We start from the raw sequence: 20,957 nt of genomic DNA on the forward strand, positions 1-20,957 counted from the left end.
GCTTCAGTCAAAACTATGACAGAATCACCAGTACTATGAGACCACAACCTGCACTGAAAGAAGTCTAAGGTAGAATGAGGCTGTTCTAAGTCTTGCCAACCTCAGTGCTGATCAGACTATATGTGAAATATTATATTTGCTTCAGAGATGATCTTGTTAGAGTATAAAAACATATTTAGGTGTGCCCAGATGAAAGAGGAATATAGTAAAGGGGTTCAAGCCTATCATAATAATAATACTTACTTTTAATTTTATCCCCTTTGTATACCTTTTGAGAAGAAATCTCATCAGGCTGTTTTCTTTAATTGATATCCTTTGAAACACCACAATAGTAGATAACCATAGTTGTTCTGAAATCAGACCACCAGGATTCAAATCTCTCCTTTACAATTTCACAGCTAATTTAGTTGAATTCTTTAAGACTCAGTTCTTGTAAATCCAAAGACTGAAGTTTGCACAAGATAGAATTATTGTTAAATGAAACACTTCTTGATGTATCATGATGAAATTCATTCAAGGGTAGAGAGAAAATAATCTAAACCTTCCAAAATTAGTAGGGAAAAAACCCCTAAAAGTTTACTTAAAAGGAATTAAGAGGAAATGAGCATCTTAAACTCAACATTGGAAGCTTGAAAAGAGTGGGGAGAAAAAATCTATCAATGAGAACTATGGCCAAGAATCTATAGGCCAAGAATCTATACCTAGAGAAGACATCATTTTCAAATCCTTATTAAAGGGTCACCTGGATGGCTCAGTTGGTTAACTCTCTGCCTTTGGCTCAGGTCATGATCCCTAGTTCCTGCTCAGCGGGGAGTCTGCTTTTCTCTCTGTCCATCCGCACGCTTTATGCTCTCTCTCTCTCAAATAAATAATAAAATCTTTTTTAAAATCTTTATTAAAGAAATACATTAGTATATGCAAGGATTCAAAGTATATAATCTAAATAACAAGTCTGCAGAAACTACTGGAAAATTTCTCTAATCAAACAAAAAAGAGGGGCACCTGGGTGGTTCAGTGGGTTAAAGCATCTGCCTTCGGCTCAGGTCATGATCCCAGGGTCCTGGGATCTCATTGGGCTCTCTGCTCGGCGGGAACCTGCTTCCCTTCCTCTCTCTCTGCCTACCTCTCTGCCTACTTGTGATCTCTGTCTGTCAAATAAATAAAATCTTTAAAAAAAAGTTCAAACAAAAAAGAAAATGGATCGGTGAACTTAAGTATATAAAGATGATAATGAATACTCTGTGTGTGTGTGTGTGTGTGTGTTGGAAATTTTGTTCATGTGTTGCTCAAGATTCCTTGCAATCAAATCATTTTATGGAAAAAAAAAACTTAATCTTACTCTGGTATTAAAAGTACTAGATTATCTCTAAATCATCCAACAAAAAGGGAAAATTTTTCTAGAAAATATTATACATAAATGTCTTATAAACAACAGAACCCTTAAACATATATGTAAGAAATATTCAGTAAATAAGAATAATTCAATAAAATACAATTATATTATACCTTAATAAAAATAGGACATTTTTTCTGTTTAAAAAGAATCAAACTATCATGGCATCAAATATTCACTTTTCTCCTAAAATATACATATTATGACATATGACATGTTTGAAAGCATCTCCTATATATGGTATATATGAAATCCTATGTAATTAGGACATTTTAAATACCTCACATACACTATATATACATACTATGTCATGTGTGTCACATTATACATGATATATATGTAATATATGTGTCTAATATACCATATATAATATGACACATTCTGTATGACATTTTTAAATATGTCACATGTATGATATATGTCATACATATTATGACATATGTATGACATGTTTTAAAATATCTATTCACCTATTAAGGTTAGTAATAACAATCAAATGTTTACTATAATCTTAATTAACTATTTAGATTATAAGAAATATTTTTAGGGGCACCTGGGTGGGTCAGTGGGTTAAGCCTCTGCCTTCAGCTTAGGTCATGGTCTCAGAGTCCTGGGATCAAGCCCCGCATCGGGCTCTCTGCTTAGCGTGGACCCTGCTCCCCCCCTCTCTCTGCCTGCCTCTCTGCCTACTTGTGATCTCTCGGTCTCTGTCAAATAAATAAATAATATCTTTTTTAAAAAAAGAAATATTTTAGTCCATTTCTCTGATTAAATAAAAAGAGGAAAACTTGTCTCAATTACTGGTTTCAGGCATTATTTTTCTGTATAATGTGGCAAATGGAAAATTTTTGTGTTTCTCTGTATTTCTTACACCATTTACAATAAATAGAAAAATAAGTTAATGAATGTTAACTTACAAAAAAAAAATACCCCTATCTCCCTACATTTAGTTGGTTTGAGAAGAAAGGCAAGGCTCTGATTTCCATTGAGAACAGAAAAGAATGGAAAAGAAGATAAATGATCTGGACAATAAAATCAGTATTTTCATCTCTCAACCAAGATGCTCATTTAATCAATCAGGGCTAGGGTATACATACTCAAGGAGAATTCATTAAATAGGTCTGTATTGTCTTATTCCTCAAGAGTCTTCCTCCAGGGGTGCCTGGGTGGCTCTGGGTTAAAGCCTCTGCCTTCAGCTCAGGTCATGATCCCAGGATCCTGGGATCGAGCCCCACATTGGGCTCTCTGCTCAGTGGGAAGCCTGCTTCCTCCTCTCTCTCTGCTTGCTTGTGATCTCTGTCTGTCAAATAAATAAATAAGATCTTTAAAAATAATTTTTAAAAAAGAGTCTTCCTACAAGTTTATATATCATATCACCCACAAGATATAATTTTAACTTCATTAACAATAACTTCATCACATATCCCTGTCATCTGAATTTTGAAATTTTTCTTGTCCTAGAAATTCTGTTGCCGTGAGTGAAATTATACTAATAAGAGGATATAATTCACCAATGAAACAATTCTTTTTTAATTTTTAATTTATTTTTATGCTTACATGAAATTCATATATTTTTGTACATCAAAAAATGTATTTTTTGTACATTTTTTATTAACATATAATGTATTATTTACCCCAGGGGTACAGGTCTGTGAATTATCAGGCTTACACATTTCACAGCACTCACCATAGCACAAACCCTCCCCAGTGTCTATAACCAGCTACTGTATCCCTACCCCCCACCTCCCAGCAACCCTCAGTTTGTTTCATGAGATTAAGTTTTTTTTATTTAAACTTTATTTCTTCAATGTTCCAAGATTCATTGTTTATGCACCACACCCAGTGCTCCATGCAATACATGCCCTCCATAATACCCACTACCTGGCTCACCCAACCCCTCAACCCCCACCCCTCCAAAACCCTCAGTTTGTTTCTCAGAGTCCACAGTCTCTCATGGTTCATCTCCCCCTCTGATTTCTCCCAACTCCCTTCTCCTCTCCTTCTCCCAATGTCCTCCATGTTATTCCTTATGTTCCACAAGTAAGTGAGACCATATGATAATTGACTTTCTCTGCTTGACTTATTTCATCAGCATAATCTCCTCCATTCCCATCCATGTTGATACAAAAGTTGGGTATTCATCTTCTCTGATGGAGGCATAATATTTCATCGCATATATGGACCATATCTTCTTTATCCATTCATCTGTTGAAGGGCATCTTGGCTCTTTCCACAGTTTGGCGACTGTGGCCATTGCTGCTATGAACATTGGGGTACATATAACCCTTCTTTTCACTACATTTCTATCTTTGGGGTAAATACCTAGTAGACAACAAGTGTTAGAGAGGATGTAGAGAAACGGGAATCATCTTACACTGTTGATGGGAATGCAACTCGGTGCAGCCACTTTGGAAAACAGCGTGGAGATTCCTTAAGAAATGAAACAATTCATTTCTAATTTGATATTTTTATTAAGGTAAAACATTATTTATACTGTTTTTGTTTCTTTTCTTTGTATTGCAAGCGAAGACCTGTGATTTTCCAGAAATTAAACATGGACGGGTAAACACTGGATATTGGTATAGACGATCCTTTCCAGTAGGGTTAGGAATGTATTTTTATTTTACCTGTGATACCAATTTTGTGACTCCTTCAAAACATAATGGGGGATACATTACTTGCAAACACAAAGGATGGGACCCAGCAGAACCATGCAAGAGTAAGTAAACCTTTTTCCAATTGTGTTTCTGTAAATATTGCAAATAGTAGAGGGGGAAAAATGCATAAGTGAGTACCATTAAGCCTTGTGCGACAAAATAAGGCCAAAGGATGAGTTTTATGAGCAAAAAGACCCATATACGTTTTTCTTTTTATAAGGAGCTCTTCATAAGAATCACTTTAGAGATAAAGATAGAAGCTTTTCAAAAACACCCATATCATTCATATGCATTTTAATTATAAAAACTGAAGATAAAAAATATCAAATATTGATTTTATCTTTTTATGCATTTGGTAGTAGCTTTAGTTTTCCTTCAGTTGCATGTTATTTTTGGATACTTAGGCATTATAGCTTAAATATTGTACAAATAGTTTTTAACTTATTATTTTAAATGTTTTTATGGGTTTTATTATTTTTAGGACAATGTATTTTCAATTATTTGAAAAATGGATTTTATCCACGGCCTGAAGAAAAATATTTGCAAGGTGAATCTGTGAGCGTTAAATGCTATTCTGGTTTCAGTCTTCAAAATGAGCAGACTATAATGACATGTACAGAGAATGACTGGTTCCCTCCTCCCGAATGCATTCCTCTGAGTAAGTACATGGCCTAAGATTCCAGTATATTTATGGTTTTCTAACCCACATTTTCATTAACTGTAGCAAAATATTTATATCAACTTTCTAATTTCTGCCAACGCATATACTTATCCTTATTTTTTCCAAGTATATTTGAATGTATATACAAATTTCTTGATACATATATAGCAAAATAAATGTTTACTGATAGGTATCAGTCAAGAAAACAATAAAAGAAACGCAAAGATGCCGGTAATAATAGAGTGACACCAGCAGTGGAGGGAAGGAGATGGCAGTGGAGTAAGAGGAACCTAGGCTTGCCTCATCCCATGAATACACTTAGATAACCATTAAATCATCCTAAATACCCCAGAAATCAACCTGAAGACTGGCAGAACAAATTCGACAACTAAAGGTCATGGAGAGACCACATTGAAGAAGTAAGATGTACAGAGACACAGTTTGAAAGGAATAGATTGTGGCCACTGAGGTGGGGAGAAAGCCATGGTCACAGAGGAAGGCAAGGGACAGATTAACACACAAGGCAGCACATGGGGAAATGAATCACCATGGCAATTGTCTTGGAAAGTGAGAGCCCAAATTTCATAATTCTTAAAACCAGTGGGATTTAAAGGCTGAGGTCTTAAAGGTCAGTGTGTTTGGCTCTGGGACAGTTCAATGGGCATTGGGACTTGGAGAAAAGGTAACCAAACAGCCTGAAAACATACAGCTGGAAAGAGCAATCTGAAGAGCACCCAGGGAACACAGTGAGGGGTGTGTTGCAGAAAGGCAGTTTCCCCAGAGAGACCCCTTTGGGAACAAAGGAACTAGCAGGTGCCTTTCCCCCACCCCTGACCCTTCAACATAAACACAGAGCCACCTGTGGGAACTAGTACAGGGCCAGCACTCACTACCTAACTTGTTTGTACCAAGTCCCAACTCCCTGTGCTCCAATGGAAACACACTTCCAGTCATGTGTGCCTCAGTCCCTGAGCAGCCAGACTCCTCCCTCAGGAGACCAACCCAAACCCCTAACCCCACCACATCTCCCAGCCTGGGAGTTTGGAGACCCTTGATTCCAGGAATGGTGATAAGAGGTCTCATTTCACAAGCAGACCACAAACACCCAGTTAAAACTCACCACAGTCAGGTCAGGGACCAAATACTGACCACAATAGGCAAAGAGGGCTTCTGCAGATGACTGGCCTAAAGGATAAAGCAATCAGGACACAACAGCAGTGTGCATACAGCACACATTGGAGAACACCTGAAGTGTCAGGCCCTGGGACGCAGGGGTCACAACAGTGCAGGGCACTATAGAACCTCTTCTTCATAAGGCCATTACCCTCAAGAACAGGAGAAGTAACTGACTTTCTGAACAAAGAAGCATGCACAGAAATTTAGAAAAATTAAAAAAAAAAAAAGACAGAAGAATTTGTCCCAAATGAACGGACAATACAAGACCACAGCCAGAAATGCAAGTAAAATATATATTAGCAATATGCTTCATAGATCATTTAAAGTAATGATTATAAAGATACTCACTGGACTTGTGAAAAAAGTCAAAGACCTGAGTGAGACCTTTATCACAGAGATAAAGAATAACATAGCAGAGATCAAGGGCTCAATAAACAAAATGAGAAACACACTTGATGGAATGAACAGCACACTGGAAGAAGCAGAGGAATGAATTAATGACCTAGAAGACAGTAACAGAAAGTAATCACACTGAACAAAAGAAAGAAAAAAGAATTATGCAAAATAAAAATAGACATAGGGAACTCAGTGACTGTATCAAACAAAACAACACTCATATCATAAGATTCCCAGAAGAAAAATAGAGGAAAAGGGGGGCAGAAAATTCATTTGAAGAAATAATATTTAGAAAACGTCCATGGTCTTGGGGAGGAAACTGATATCCAGATATGGGAGGTATTGAGAACCCCCCAAAATCAACAAAAGCAGACCCATACCAAGACATATTATAATTAAATTGGCAAAGCATAGTTATATAGAAAAAATTTTTCAAGCAGCAAGACAAAAACAAAACAAAACAAACTAAAAGACAGTAACATATAAGGGAAAACCCAAAAGGCTACCATGGGATTTTCAGCAGAAATTTTCCAAGTCAGAAGAGAGTGGCATGATAAATTCAAAGTCCTGAATGCAAAAAATCTGCAGCCAGGAATATTCAAACCAGAAAGCCCATTATTCAGAATAGAAGGAAAAATAAAGTCTCCCAGACAATCAAAAAGTAATGGAGTTCATGACCAATAAACCAGCCATGCTAGAAATATTAAAGGGGACTCCGAGTGAGAAGACAGCAAAAGTGACAGTATGAACATAGGTAATACAGAGCAATAAAAATGAATATTTCTGTAAAAAAAAAATTAGTCAATGAATTCAAAAAATAAAAGGATATAAAATATGACACCATATACCTGGGAAAGAGAGGAGTAAGAATGGGTTCAAACTTAAGTGACCATCAACTTAATATAGATTGCTATGTGCAGAATATGTTACATACAAACCTAATGGTAACCACAAACCAAAAACCACTAATAAATATGCAGAGAATAAACGGAAAGAAATCTAATATGTCACTAAAGAAAACCAGTAAACCAAAAAAGAGAGAAAGACAAGAAAGGATCATAGAAAATCTTCAGAAACAACCATGAAACAGGTAATAAAATGGCAACAAATATTTTGAATGGGAATAATTACTTTGAACAGAAATGGGCTAAATGCTCCAATCAAGACATAAGTTGACCGAATAGATAAAAAAAAGACCCATCTATATGCTGCCTACGAAACTCATGTTGGAACAAAAGTCACGTGAAGATCAAATCTGAGGTGATGGAGAATATTTATCATTGCAGATGGGTGTCAAAAGAAAGCTGGGGTATCAATGCTTATATTGGACAAAATAGATGTTGAAACAAAGACTGTAACAAAAGACAAAGAATGACAACATATAATGATAGAGGGGATAATACAACAAGAAGATACAAAAATGGTAAATATTTATGCAACCGACATGGGAGCTCCCAAATACATAAAACTGTTAATAACAAACATAAAGAAACTAATCAATAATAATACAATAATAGTAGGGGACTTTAACACCCCACTTACATCAATGGACAGATCAGCTAAATAGAAAGCCAACAAGGAAACAATGACTTTGAAAGACACACTGAACCAGATGGATTTATACATTCAGAACATTCTATCATAAAACATCAGAATACACACTCTTTTCAAGTGCACATAGAATAGAACACATATTAGACCAAAAAAGAAACCTCAACAGATTCAAAAAGATCAAAGACATACCATGCATCTTTTCTGACCACAATAGTATAAAACTAGATGTAAACCACAAGAAAAAAATCCAAAAGACCACAAATGCATGGAGGTTAAGTAACATGCTACTAAACATTGAATGGGTCCAAGGAAATAAAAGAATAAATTAAAAAGTACATAGAAACAAATGAAAATGAAAACACAACAGTTCAAAACCTTTGGGATTCAGCAAAACTGGTTCCAAGGGGAAAGTTTATACCAATACAGGCCTAGTTTAAGAAGCAAGAAAAATGTCAGCTAAACAACCTAAACTTACACCTAAAGGAGCTAAAAAAAAACAACAAGAAACAAAACCTAAAACCAGCAGAGGGAAGGAAATAATAAAGATTAGAGCAGAAATAAATGATACAGAAACTAGAAAAACAATAGAACAGATAAGTGAAACCAGGAACTCATTCTTTAAAAAAAATTAATAAATTTGATAAACCCCTAGTCAAAGTTATCAAAAAGAAAAAGGAACCAAATAAATAAAATCACAAATGAGAGAGGAGAAATAACAACCAACACCACAAAAACACAAACAATTATAAGAGAATATTCTGAAAAACTACATGCTAAAAAATTGGACAACCTAGAAGAAATGACTAAATTCTCAGAAATATAAACCTACCAAGATTGAAACAGGAAGAAACAGAACATTTGAGCCAACCAATTACCAGCAGAAAAAAAAAAAAAAATTGAATCAGTAATCAAAAAACCCAATAAACAAAAGTCCAAGATCAGATGGCTTCGTAGATGAACTAACCAAACATTTTCTTTTAAGATTTACTTTTATGTTTTGAGAGAGGGATGGAAGGGCATAGGGGAACTCAGAGAGAATCCAAGCAGACTCCCTGCTGAGCTCAGAGCCTGATACAGAGCTGGGTCTCATGACACTGAGATCATGACCTAAGCTGAAATCAAGAGTCGGATGCTTAACTGACTGAGTCACCCAGGCATCCCTCTACCAAACATTTAGGGAAAAGTTAATACCAATTCTTCTCAAACTATTCCAAAAAATAAAAAAGCAAGGAAAGCTTCCAAATCCATTTTATGAGGCCAGTACTACCCTGATACCAAAACCAAATAAAAGAGAGCTAGAGGTCAATATTTTTGATGACACAAAAGACACAAAAATGTCACATGGACACAAAAATCCATAACAAGATACTAACGAACTCAATCCAACATACATTTTTTAAAAATATTTACCACAATCAAGTGGAATTTATCCCTGGGTTTCAAGGGCGGTTCAATATTCACAGATCAATTAACATGATACATCACATCAGTAAAAGAAAGGATAAGAACTATAAGATCATCTCAACAGAAATTGCTTTTTTGACAAAAAGCATTTGACAAAGTACAACATCCATTCATGATTAAAACTCTCAACAAAGTAGGTTTAGAGGGAACATACCTCAACATAATAAAGGCCACATATGAAAAACCCACAGCTAACATCACCCATAATGGGGTAAAACTGAGTGCTTTTCCCCTAAGGAAATAAAACAAGGATATCCCACCACTTTTATTCAACATAGTACTGGAAGGCCTACCCACAGCAATCAGAAAACAAAAGGAAATAAAATACATCCAAATCAGTAAGGAAAAAGTAAAATTGTCAGTATTTGCAGATGACATGGTATTCTATATAGAAAATCCAAAAGACTCCATCAAAACCTGCTAGAACTAATCGATGAATTCAGTCAATTTGTAGGTTACAAAATCATAGTACAGAAATCTATTGTCTTTCTGTACAGCTATAATAAAGCAGGAGAAAGAAAAATTAAGAAAATTATCCCATTTCCAATTGCACCAAAGATAATTAAATACCTAAGAGTAAACCAACCAAAAAGGTAAAGGATCTGCACTCTGACAACTATAAAATACTGATGAAAGAAATTGAAGATGTTATAATGGAATGGAAAGACAGTCCTTGCTCATAGATTGAGAGAACAAATATTGTTAAAATGTCTACACCACTGAAAGCAATATACACGTTAAATGCAATCCCTATCAAAATACCAACAGCATTCGTCACAGAATGAGAACGAACAATCCTAAAATTTTTGTGGAACCACAAAAGACCCTGAACAGCCAAAGCAAGCTTGAAAAAGAAAAACAAAGCTAAAAAAGAAAAACAAGCTTGAAAAAAAAAAAAGACCAATTCCAGATTTCTAGTCATATTACAAAGCTGTAGTGACCAAGACAATATGATACTGGCACAAAAATAGACACACAGATCAATAGAACAGAATAGAAAACCCAGAAATAAACTCACAATTATATGGTCAGATAATCTTTGACAAAGCAGGAAACAAAATCCAATGGGAAAAAGACAGTCTCTTCACCCAATGGTGTTGGGAAAACTGGACAGCAACATGCAAAAGAATGAAATTGGACCACTTTCTTATGCCATTTACAAAAATAAATGCAAAATGGATGAAAGACCTAAATGTGAGACGTGAAACCATAAAAATCCTAGAAGAGAACACAAGCAGTAACTTCTCTGACATCAGCCACAGCAACTTTCTAAATAGATCCCTGAGACAAAGGAAACAAAAGGGAAAAGGGAAAAAAATAGCCTATTGGTACTAGATCAAAATAATAAGCTTCTGCATAGCAAAGGAAACAACCAACAAAACTAAAAGACAACTTTTGGAATGGGAGAAGATATTTGCAAATGACATGCTTGGTAAGGGGTTAGTATCCAAAATATATAAAGAACTTATAAAACTCAACCCTCAAAAACAAGATAATCCAATTTAAAAATGGCCAGAAGACATGAACAGACATTTCTCCAAAGAAGACACACAGATGGCCAACATACCTATGAAAAGATACTCTTCATCACTTATCATCAAGGAAATGCAAATCAAAACTACAATGCAATATCACCTCACACCTGTCAGAATGGCTAAAATCAACAACACAGGAAACAGGATGTGGAGAAAGGGGAACCCTCTTGCACTGTTGGTGGAAGTGCAAACTGGTGAACCAGTCTGGAAAACAGTATGGAGGTTCCTCAAAAAGTTAAAAATAGAATTTCCATATGACCCAGAAATTACACTACTTGGTATTTACTCAAAGAACAAAAACACTAATTCAAAGGGATCCATGCACCCCTATATTTATAGAAGCATTATATAGAATAGCCAAGATATGGAAGCAGCCTAAGCATCTATTGATTGATGAATCGATAAAGAAGGGGTGTTATAAAATGGAATATTACTCAACCATAAAAAGAATGAAATCTTACCATTTGCAACAACATGGATGAATCTAGAGAGTGTAATGTTAAGTGAAATAAGTCAGAGAAAGACAAAAACCATATGGTCTCACTCATATGTGGAATTTAAGAACAAAACAAATGAGTAAAGGTGGAGGGGGGTAATGAGAGAGATACAAATCAAAATATAATAAAACAAAAACAAAACAAAATGAAAAAGGACTCTAACTGTAAAGAACAATGTGATAGTTACCAGAGGGGAGAGAGGTGGCAGGGGCAGGGGAGATGGGTAAAATAGGTGATGGGGATTAAGGATTGCACTCACCACAATGAGCACTGGGTAATGTATGGAATTGTGGAATCACTATATCATACACCTGAAACTAATACAACACTGTATGTTAACCAACTGGCCTTAAAATAAAAACTTAAATACATACATACATTCAATCTAGGAAAAAAATAGAGTGTCACCAGCAAGATGCCGGAATACAAATTTCTATTTTCCAGTCAAAGAACACCAATTTTGATAATCACCCACAGACAACAGCATTTTTCTGGGAATTTGGGAATCTAGCAGAAGTTTCAGCACACCGTTAAGGCAAGAAGATCCAAGAGTGGGTGCATTGAAGTGGATGAGAGGAACAGCTTTAATTATCTGAGTCACTCCTCCCCCAAAGTGGCACAGTTCAGTGCCAAGAAAGACCCACTCAGCCTGCAACTTCTCCACTGGGGGGAAAGAGTGTGTGAGTTAGAGTCTGGCTTCCTCAGCTGTATGGGTTTCTGACCAAAAGACCCATTTCTTTCTTACCACATCCAGAATACTCAGGTGATCTTCATGACTGATGGGATCGGGGAAAGCTTGGAGCACAGCAATCAAGCCTCAGAAGTCATCAAGGGACAAAGATCCTATTAACTACTTCGCACTAACCACTGGGGATGACTGGCCTGCTGATCCTTCTCACCTAATAGCACCCGAACATTCTGCACACCCACTATCCATTGGTCAGCTCCTTGTGTCTGCCGCAAAGGTAGTGAAAGCAGCAATTTTTAGATGCCTAGTGAGCATACCTAGAAAGCCAAACTGACCCCACAGGAATGGCAGAAAGCACAGAGTCGAGCATTCAGCTTTGCACCCAGCAAACACGAAGCTGTCAGGACCCTGACTGGCTTTGGAGGGTTGAAAGAAGGCATACAATCTAAGAATCCCCCCCCACCCCACCCCACCCCCACACACACAAATGGTAGCTAAACATAGGGAGCAGATATATCCATTAAAATGTTCTTTAAAAAGCCTCAGATCCCTAACAGGTGTGACAGAAAGTATTTCTCTCCCAAGTCTCTCTAGTCCCAGGAAAGACTAGAGGGAGTGAGAGCTTCTTCAAAGATGAAGACAGCAATGCAAGACTTTGAGGGACATGAGAAATCAAGGAAGCATGACACCACCAAAGGAACACAACAATATTCCAGTAACTTACCCCCAAAAATGAAGGTCTATGATTTTTTCTGATAAAGAATTCAAAGTAGTAGTTTTAAGGAAGCTCAGTGAGCTATAAGAAAACACAGAAAGAGAATTCAAAGAAATCAGGAAAACGATGAGATTGAAATCATGAAAGGAACCAAAGATAAATTCTGGAACTGAAGAATACAATGAATGAAATTAAAAATACAACAGAGAGCATCGACAACAGACTTTATGAAGCAGAAGAAAGAATCTCTGAAGTAAGAGAAGGCATTTGAAATTTTCTAGTCAGAGGAGAACAAACAAAGAAGAATTAGAGTAGAGAGAGCCCATATGAATTACAGGAGACTATCAGAGGAAACATTTTGGGCATTGTGTAAGTCCCAAAAGGAGAAGAGATGGAGAAAGGGGCAGAAAGTTTACTTAAAGAAATAATAGCTGAGAATTTATAAATCGAGGAAGAGATATAGACTATCAAAATCAAGAAGCTCCTAAGTCCCCAAACAGATTCAACCCAAAGAAATAATCTCCAAGTCACCTTACAATAAAACTGCCTAAACCAAAGACAGAGAGAATTTCGAAAGCAGCAAGAGGAAAAAAAAAAAAAATGCCTCATGTATAAAGGCAGTTCTATGAGAGGTGTTAATAGTGATAAATACCTTCACTAAGAAAAAGAAATGATTTCAAATATGCAACCAACCTTATACATCAAAAAAATGAGAAAAAGAATAACAAACTAAGCCTAAAATTAGCACAAGCAAGGAAATAACAGAAATCAAAGAAGAAATTTGTGAAATAAAGACCAAAAAATAATCAACAAAATTAATACCTACCTTCTTGAAAAGATAAACAAAATTGACAAGTTTAAATCTGATTAAGAAAAAAGAGAAGATCAAATAAAACACAATGAGAAATGTAAGTGGAGATAGTCGACTGATGCCACAGAAATACAAATGTTCATAAGAGACAACAATAAACAATTACTTACCAATAAGTTGGATAACAAAGAAGAAATGAATAAATTCCTGGAAATTCAAAACTTGCCAAAACAAAATCATTAAGAAATAGAAAATCTGAACTAACCAATAACAAGGAACAAAGTCTGAATCATTAATTTGAATAATCTCTGCAAAGAAAAGTCTGGAATCAAAGTTTTTATTGTAATTTAAAGAATTAATACCAATTCTTCTCAAACCATTCCAAAAATTTGATGGCAGGGGGCACTTCCAAAGCTACTTTACAAGATCAGCATTACTTTAATACCAAAGTTAGATGAGGACACTAAAAGAAAAAAAAAATTATAGGCAGTATCACTGATAAACACAGATACAGAAATGCTCAACAAAATATTATCAAACTGAATTCAGTAGCATATTAAAAGATTCATACACCATAATGAAGTTAGGTTTATCCACGGACCTTAAGGATAGTTCAACAGATGACAATCAGTATCACAAACTCTATTAACAATACAAAGGATTAAAATCATATAGTCATCCCAATAGAAGAAGAAAAAGCATTTGACAAATTCACAATCCATTTATGATAAAAATTCTCAACAATTAGGTATTGAAGAAATGTACCTCAACATAATAAAGGCCATAAATAAGAAGCCTATAACTAACATCATATTTAATGGTGAAAAGCTGAAAGCTTTTCCTCAAGGATAAGGGAAAAACAAGGATACACACTTTCACCACTGCAGAACAAAGGGAAATGAAAGATACACAAATAAAAAATAAAGTAGAATTATCTCTGTTTGTAGATGACATATATAGAGAAAACCCGAAGATTCCACAAAAAAAGAAAAAGTTAGAATTAATAAATGAAGTCAATAAATTTGCAGGATACAAAATCAATACACAAAAATCTGTTGTGTAATGAACAATGAACTATCAGAAAGAAATTTTTAAAACAGTACCATTTACGGGGCACCTGGGTGGCTCAGTGGGTTAAAGCCTCTGCCTTCGGCTCAGGTCATGATCCCAGGGTCATGGGATCGAACCCCACATCGGGCTTTCTGCTCAGCGGGGAACCTGCTTCCTCCTCTCTCTCTGCCTGCCTCTCTGCCTACTTGTGATCTCTTTCTCTCTGTCAAATAAATAAATAAAATATTAAAAAAAAAAGTACTGTTTACAATAGCATAAAAATAATAAGATACCTAGGAATAAATCTGTCTAAAGAGATGAAAGACTTGTATCCTGAAAACAATAAGACAATGATAAAATAAGTTGAAGAAGATATAAATAAATGGAAAGATAGTCTATGTTCATGGATTGGAAGACTTAATATTGTTAAAATATGCATACTACCCAAAGCTATTAATAGCTACAATTCTTGTCAAGATAGCACTGGCATTTTTCACAGAAGTAGAATTAATAATCCTAAAATTTACATGGAACCACAAAGACTCCCGAAGAGCCAAAGCAATCTTGAGAAAGAAGAGCTAAACTGAAGGAAATGAAGAGCAAAGCTGAAAGCATTATGCTTCCTAATTTCAAACTATATTATAAAGTGATTAAAATGAAAATGATATCTTATTGGTTGATCAACAGAATAAAAATAGAAGCCAGAAATAAACTCACAGATATATCCTTAATTAAAATTTGATAAGAGAGCCAAGAACACACATAAAGAAAGTAGTATCTTCAATAAATAGTGTTGGAAAAGCTGGATATCCACAAGCCAAAGAAAGAAAGAAAACACAATATTAAAACACTAATGAAAATTAACTCTAGATGAATTAAAGACTTAAACATGACTTGAAACTATAGAAGTCCTAGAAGATACATATCTTCTTGACATTGGTCTTGGCAATGATACTTTTTGGACATGACATCAAAGCACAGACAGCAAAGCTGAAATAAATAAAGCTATATCAAATGAAAAAGTTTCTACTCAGCAAATCAAAAAAATGAAAAGGCAACCCATGGAATGGGAGAAAATATTTGCAAACCATAGATCTGAGTGTGTGTGTGTGTGTGTGTGTGTGTGTGTGTGTATCAAAACCACATATTGAGATCAAAACCACAATGAACTATCACCTCATACCTGTTAAAATGGCTTTTACCAAAAAGACAAGAGATAACAAATGTTGGTGAGAATGTGGAGTAAAGGGAATACTTGTATACTTTGTGTGGGAATGCAATATGTTATAGGCATATGGAAAACAGTATAGAATTCCCCAAGAAGTTAATAGAACTGCCATATAATACAACATTCTCATCTCTGGGTATATATCTGAAGGAAATGAAATCAGTGTCTTGAAGAAATATCTGTGCCCTTGTGTTCATTATAGCTTTATTCACAATAGCCAACATATAGAAACAACCTAAGTGTCCATTGCTGTTGAATGGATAAGGAAGATGTGATATATAGATATATATATGCACAATGGAATATTATTCAACCATGAGATAAAAGAGAATCTTGCTATTTACAACAACATGGTCGAACTTAGAGGACAATACGTTAAATGTAATAAGCCAGAGATAGACAAATACTTCATGATTAAACTTGTAGATAAAACCAAAAAAGAAGAAAGAAAAGGTCAAAATCATAGAAGCAGAGAGTAGAATGGTAATTATCAGGGGCTTGCAGATGAGGGAAATGAGATGCTTGTCCAAGGCTGTAAGCCTTCAGTTATAAGATGAATAATTCTGAAGATCTAAGGTACAGTATGATGACTGCAGTTAGTAATAATGTATTGCATAGCTGAAATTTGCTAAAAGAGTAGATCTTAAGCATTCCAGCTACTAAAAAATAAATAAATAAATAAGTATGTGAGGTGATTAATGTGATTTTTAAAATCATTTTCAAATGTATATGTGTATCAAATCATCTTATTATACACTTTATATATACAATTTTGTCAATTATATTTCAACAAAGTAGGAAGGAAAACCTATAATAGACACACAAAAGATAAGGAGATAAGAAAAAGTAAATAACTATAAGGCAAAGGAAGTCATCAAAAGTGGAAGAGATTGAAAAAAACAATTGCAAAACAGAAGACAATTAGCCAAAGGTAACTAGTGAGTGTTCACCTATCAATAATTCCTTTAAATGTAAATGGATTAAACTTACCTATTAAAAGGAATAGAGTACCTGAATAAGTAAAAAACAAGAACACATTTTAGATTTAAAGACACAATAGGTTAAAAGTAAAGGAATGGAAGAAGGTATTTCATGTAAATGGCAACCAAAGAAAGTTGGAGTGGCTATACGTCTATCAGAAAAATTAAAAATTGGGGCACCTGGGTGGCTCAGTGGGTTAGAGCCTCTGCCTTCAGTTCGGGTCATGGTCCCAGGGTCCTGGTGTAAGGGCCTATTCAGCCAGAGCAGCCCCACCCTGGTTGAACTGCCGTTTTGTTGTTTATGCAAATTGACCCTGGCCCACCCCGCAGGGGAACATACTTAAAAGCAAGTCCAGGAAACCAGTCTCAGGTAACAAAGCCTAAATACAAGGGTAGGTCAGGTCAGGTGGAGACATTCAATCAGTGGGGGCGCATACTGTCCCCTAGCTACCAAGGAGTATGGGCCCCACCCTTTGGGTGCCTTTTGGGCACCCATTCTGACTAAGGTGATAGGCTAGTTCAAATAGCTACTATGGGGTGAATTGTAGTTCAATTGGCCACCCGTGAGTGACCTAGCATGACTGTGCAGCTTTCTCTGTGTATTCCAATCTCATTGGCCACCTGTGTGTGGCCAGGCTCAACCACATGGCCTTTGCTCTATAAAAGTTAGTCTGTGAGGCAGGGAGGGGTCGCCCTCTCTGTAAGAGGCGTGGTCCGGAATGGTCAGGTTGATTCTCCGTGCTTGGTGTGAAATAAAGCTTTGCTTGACTTTTGTTTTGTATCAGTCTCACTCCTTTAATCACAGACCCATTATTGGGGGACCCAACATTGGGGGACCCAACACTGGGATCGAGCCCCGCATCAGGCTCTCTGTTCAGCAGGAGTCTGCTTCCTCCTCTCTCTCTCTTCCTGCCTCTCTGCCTACTTGTGATTTCTGTCTGCCAAATAAATAAATAAATAAATCTTTTTTAAAAAATTAAAAATTGACTTTACGTCTAAACTGGAAGATGTAGCTATTTTCAACATGGCAATTTTCAACGTTGTGGATGTGACATTGGAACTCCTAAATATGTAAAGCAAATATTGACAGATCTAAAGAGGAGATTGATAGCAACACAATAATATTAGGAGACTTCAATACCCCACTTTGAATAATAGATAGCACACCCAGACAGAAATTCAAGAAAGAAGTTCTAGATTTGAACAACAATATAAACAAAATGGACCTAATAGATACATATGGAATTTTCCACCCAACAGTGGAAGAGTGCATTCTCCTCAACTGCACATGAAAGATTCTATACAGTATCTTTTTCAACTACAGTGGAGTAAAACTAGAAACCAGTAACAGCAAAAAGAATGGGAAAATTCACAAATGGAAAGAAAACAGCACACTCTCAAACAGCAATGGGGTCAAAGAAGAAAGTGCAAGAAAATTTTTTAAAATATCTTGAGACAAGGGATGCCCAGGTGGCTCAGTTGTTAAGCATCTACCTTTGGCTCGGGTCATGAACCCAAGGTCCTGGGATCGAGACCCACATTGGGCTCCTTGCTCAGTGGGGAGATTGCTTCTCCCTCTCTCATTCCCCTTGCTTGTGTTCCCTCTCTGGCTGTGTCTCCTTTCTCTGTCAAATACATAAATAATATCTTTTTTTAAAAGATCTTGAGACAAATGAAAATAAAAATACAATGTAACAAAATTTAGAAATTCTGCAAAAGCAATGGGAAGAGGGAAGTTTTTAATGACAAATGCCTACCTAAAAATAGAAGATCTTATATAAACAACCCAACTTTATACCTCAAGAAACAAAGAAAAACAAAACAAGCCCAAAATTAGAGGGAGGAAATAATAAAAATTAGAGCAGAAATAAATCAAGTAGAAAGTAATAAAGTACCCTATTCCACCATCTCCCTAAAAACAGTCTGTATTTTCAAATTTATGTGTATGTTGGGTTCTCTTTGTTTTTTTTTTTTCTGATTTCTTAAAGCAGAAACAATGAGTCAATATGCTGTCTACTCTTTTCTATCATAGTTATATAATGGTAAAATTTCCCTCTCAGCGCTAATTTAGTACCATCTGACAAAATTTTATTTAAAATGTTTTTCTTATCATTCAATTGAAAAGACTTAATGTCTTTTTTAATTTATTTTTTTAAGTAAGCTCCATGCCCAGCTTGGAGTCCAACACTGGGCTTGAACTCACAGCCCTCAGATCAAGACCTGAGCTGAGAACAAGAGTCAGATGCTCAACCAACTGAGCCACACAGGCGCTGCTTGTCTTTTAAAAAAATATATATATATTACATATTTTAATTCCATATCCTGAGTGTTAGGTGTCCCACGTGAAGGAATAAAATAACCAATTATGAAAAAATATATGCTCCATGTCTTCTCCTTTGATTTCTTCTTCATCCATGGGCTAGTCGATTAATAAAGCTGAATTTTGTGAAGAGACCCAGTAACTGACAGAAGTCATCTTTATTGTTTCAAGTGAAGTTATACATAATTTGAGGATCATCATTTTGGTATTAGAAGATAAATGAATGTACTGTGTTAATCTGTGTCATATTCATCAAACTCCATTTATCCATGTGGTTTCAAGCACCCAGTTATGATGACAAACACTTCAAATTCTCAGAATGTAGTAGCTACGGTGGCAGATTCTCTGAGACCACCACCTGATCTGAGATATCTCAATTAGTTAACTGAATGCCGGGGTTGCTAAAGAGAAGCTAAGTACACAATATTTAAAACAAGTTCCTGGAGAGGATCGGTTGCCAGTATAATTCTGGCATGCTGTAGGATTCCAGATCCATTAGACAAATTTCTAATATTTTCCTAGAAGGGATTCTGAGTATTCTAACTTTTGCTTCTTTATTCCAAAAAAAAATTTTTTAATGAACTACCCTGATTTAATGTCTTTGGAAACACATAGCTTATTTTCTCTGTCTCAAGAATGTGGGTGATTCGGATTTTCTGGGTTTTCATTTATAAATGACTCCTTATTTTTTATATTGTTACATTATTTGAGTCTTCATAAAAATGTTTATTTACATGCTTATCTTTTCCTTATACTTTCACCCTTTCAGAAAGATGCTTAAAATCAGAGATAACAACTGATAATGGATTTTTTTCTGAATATGAATTTGCATATCCCTTGAATAAAGAAACAAAATATCAGTGTAAATCAGGATATGTAACACCAGATGGTAAAACTTCAGTATCAATTACATGTCTGGAAAGTGGATGGTTTCCTCAACCCACATGTATTAGTGAGTAATTTTATGTTTATATTCATTATCCTGATGATTGTTGTGCAAAAGTTTACTTTAACTTAATTCTTCTCTGCAGGCAAGGGCTGACGTGGTTCCCATTTAAAAAGATAAATAAAAAATATATTTTTTACTATTAAAATTAATCACTTGTAGGGTGGCATATCAGTCCATCTTTCAGTTCAAGTTTTCTTCCACTTTAAAACTTCCTCTGATTTAATTAATTAATTAATTAACATAAAACATCCTGTGATTTGGAAACTAGATAGCGATGTGTATTCTCCTATAAACTCATTTATTTTTAGCTGACATCCTTGTGCCTACTGTACCTGTTTTAAAGTGATTAAACTTTTATGTCATTCTTTGTTCCTAAACATAAAAGTTACATTTTTAAGTGAAGACCTGGGTTCATAGTGCATAATTTTAATTTAACCTATAGAATTTACATGTTTGATAATCCAGGGTAAGTCCACTTCTAAAAAATCCTCTCCCTTAGGAAATCTGCATAAACATCTATTTATTAAAGACAGAAATGTTTCTAGATAGTACCAAATGCAGTTGTGTTGAAAGATTTCCCTGTCCCTAGATATTTATGAAGATTTTCTAAGAACAATTTGCTCAATTTATCTTATCCTCCAAAGCTACACAGTGATAGTTTGAACTGATATTTAGCATATTCACTTAGAGTGAAGTGGATATTTGAATATCCATTTCTACTGTTTTCATTTCCATATTTCTTTCCATTTCCATGTTTACTATGGGCACTAGCCACAGGGAAAAAAATGATAAAGTTGTTCCCATATCGAACTCATTTTATACTAAATTGCAATCAGTTATCCATTAAAACACTGTTATTATGGAAGAGAAAATCTCTCTCTCT

The 20,957-nt window shown here is 35.4% G+C and overlaps 1 protein-coding gene across 1 annotated transcript in view; it reads left to right on the forward strand.

The window, feature by feature from the left end:
* The window catches only part of LOC308355510 (complement factor H-like), a 76,157-nt gene that overhangs the window by 34,523 nt on the left and 20,677 nt on the right, over positions 1–20,957 (forward strand). The window contains exons 8-10 of the mRNA XM_080823776.1: positions 3,918–4,112; positions 4,532–4,708; positions 19,895–20,077. Coding sequence (XP_080679902.1) covers positions 3,918–4,112; positions 4,532–4,708; positions 19,895–20,077 — 555 coding nt within the window. The remainder of the gene's footprint in view (positions 1–3,917; positions 4,113–4,531; positions 4,709–19,894; positions 20,078–20,957) is intronic.

Source organism: Martes martes, assembly GCF_963455335.1.
Source record: "Martes martes genome assembly, chromosome: 15".
Taxonomy (NCBI): Eukaryota; Metazoa; Chordata; class Mammalia; order Carnivora; family Mustelidae; genus Martes; species Martes martes.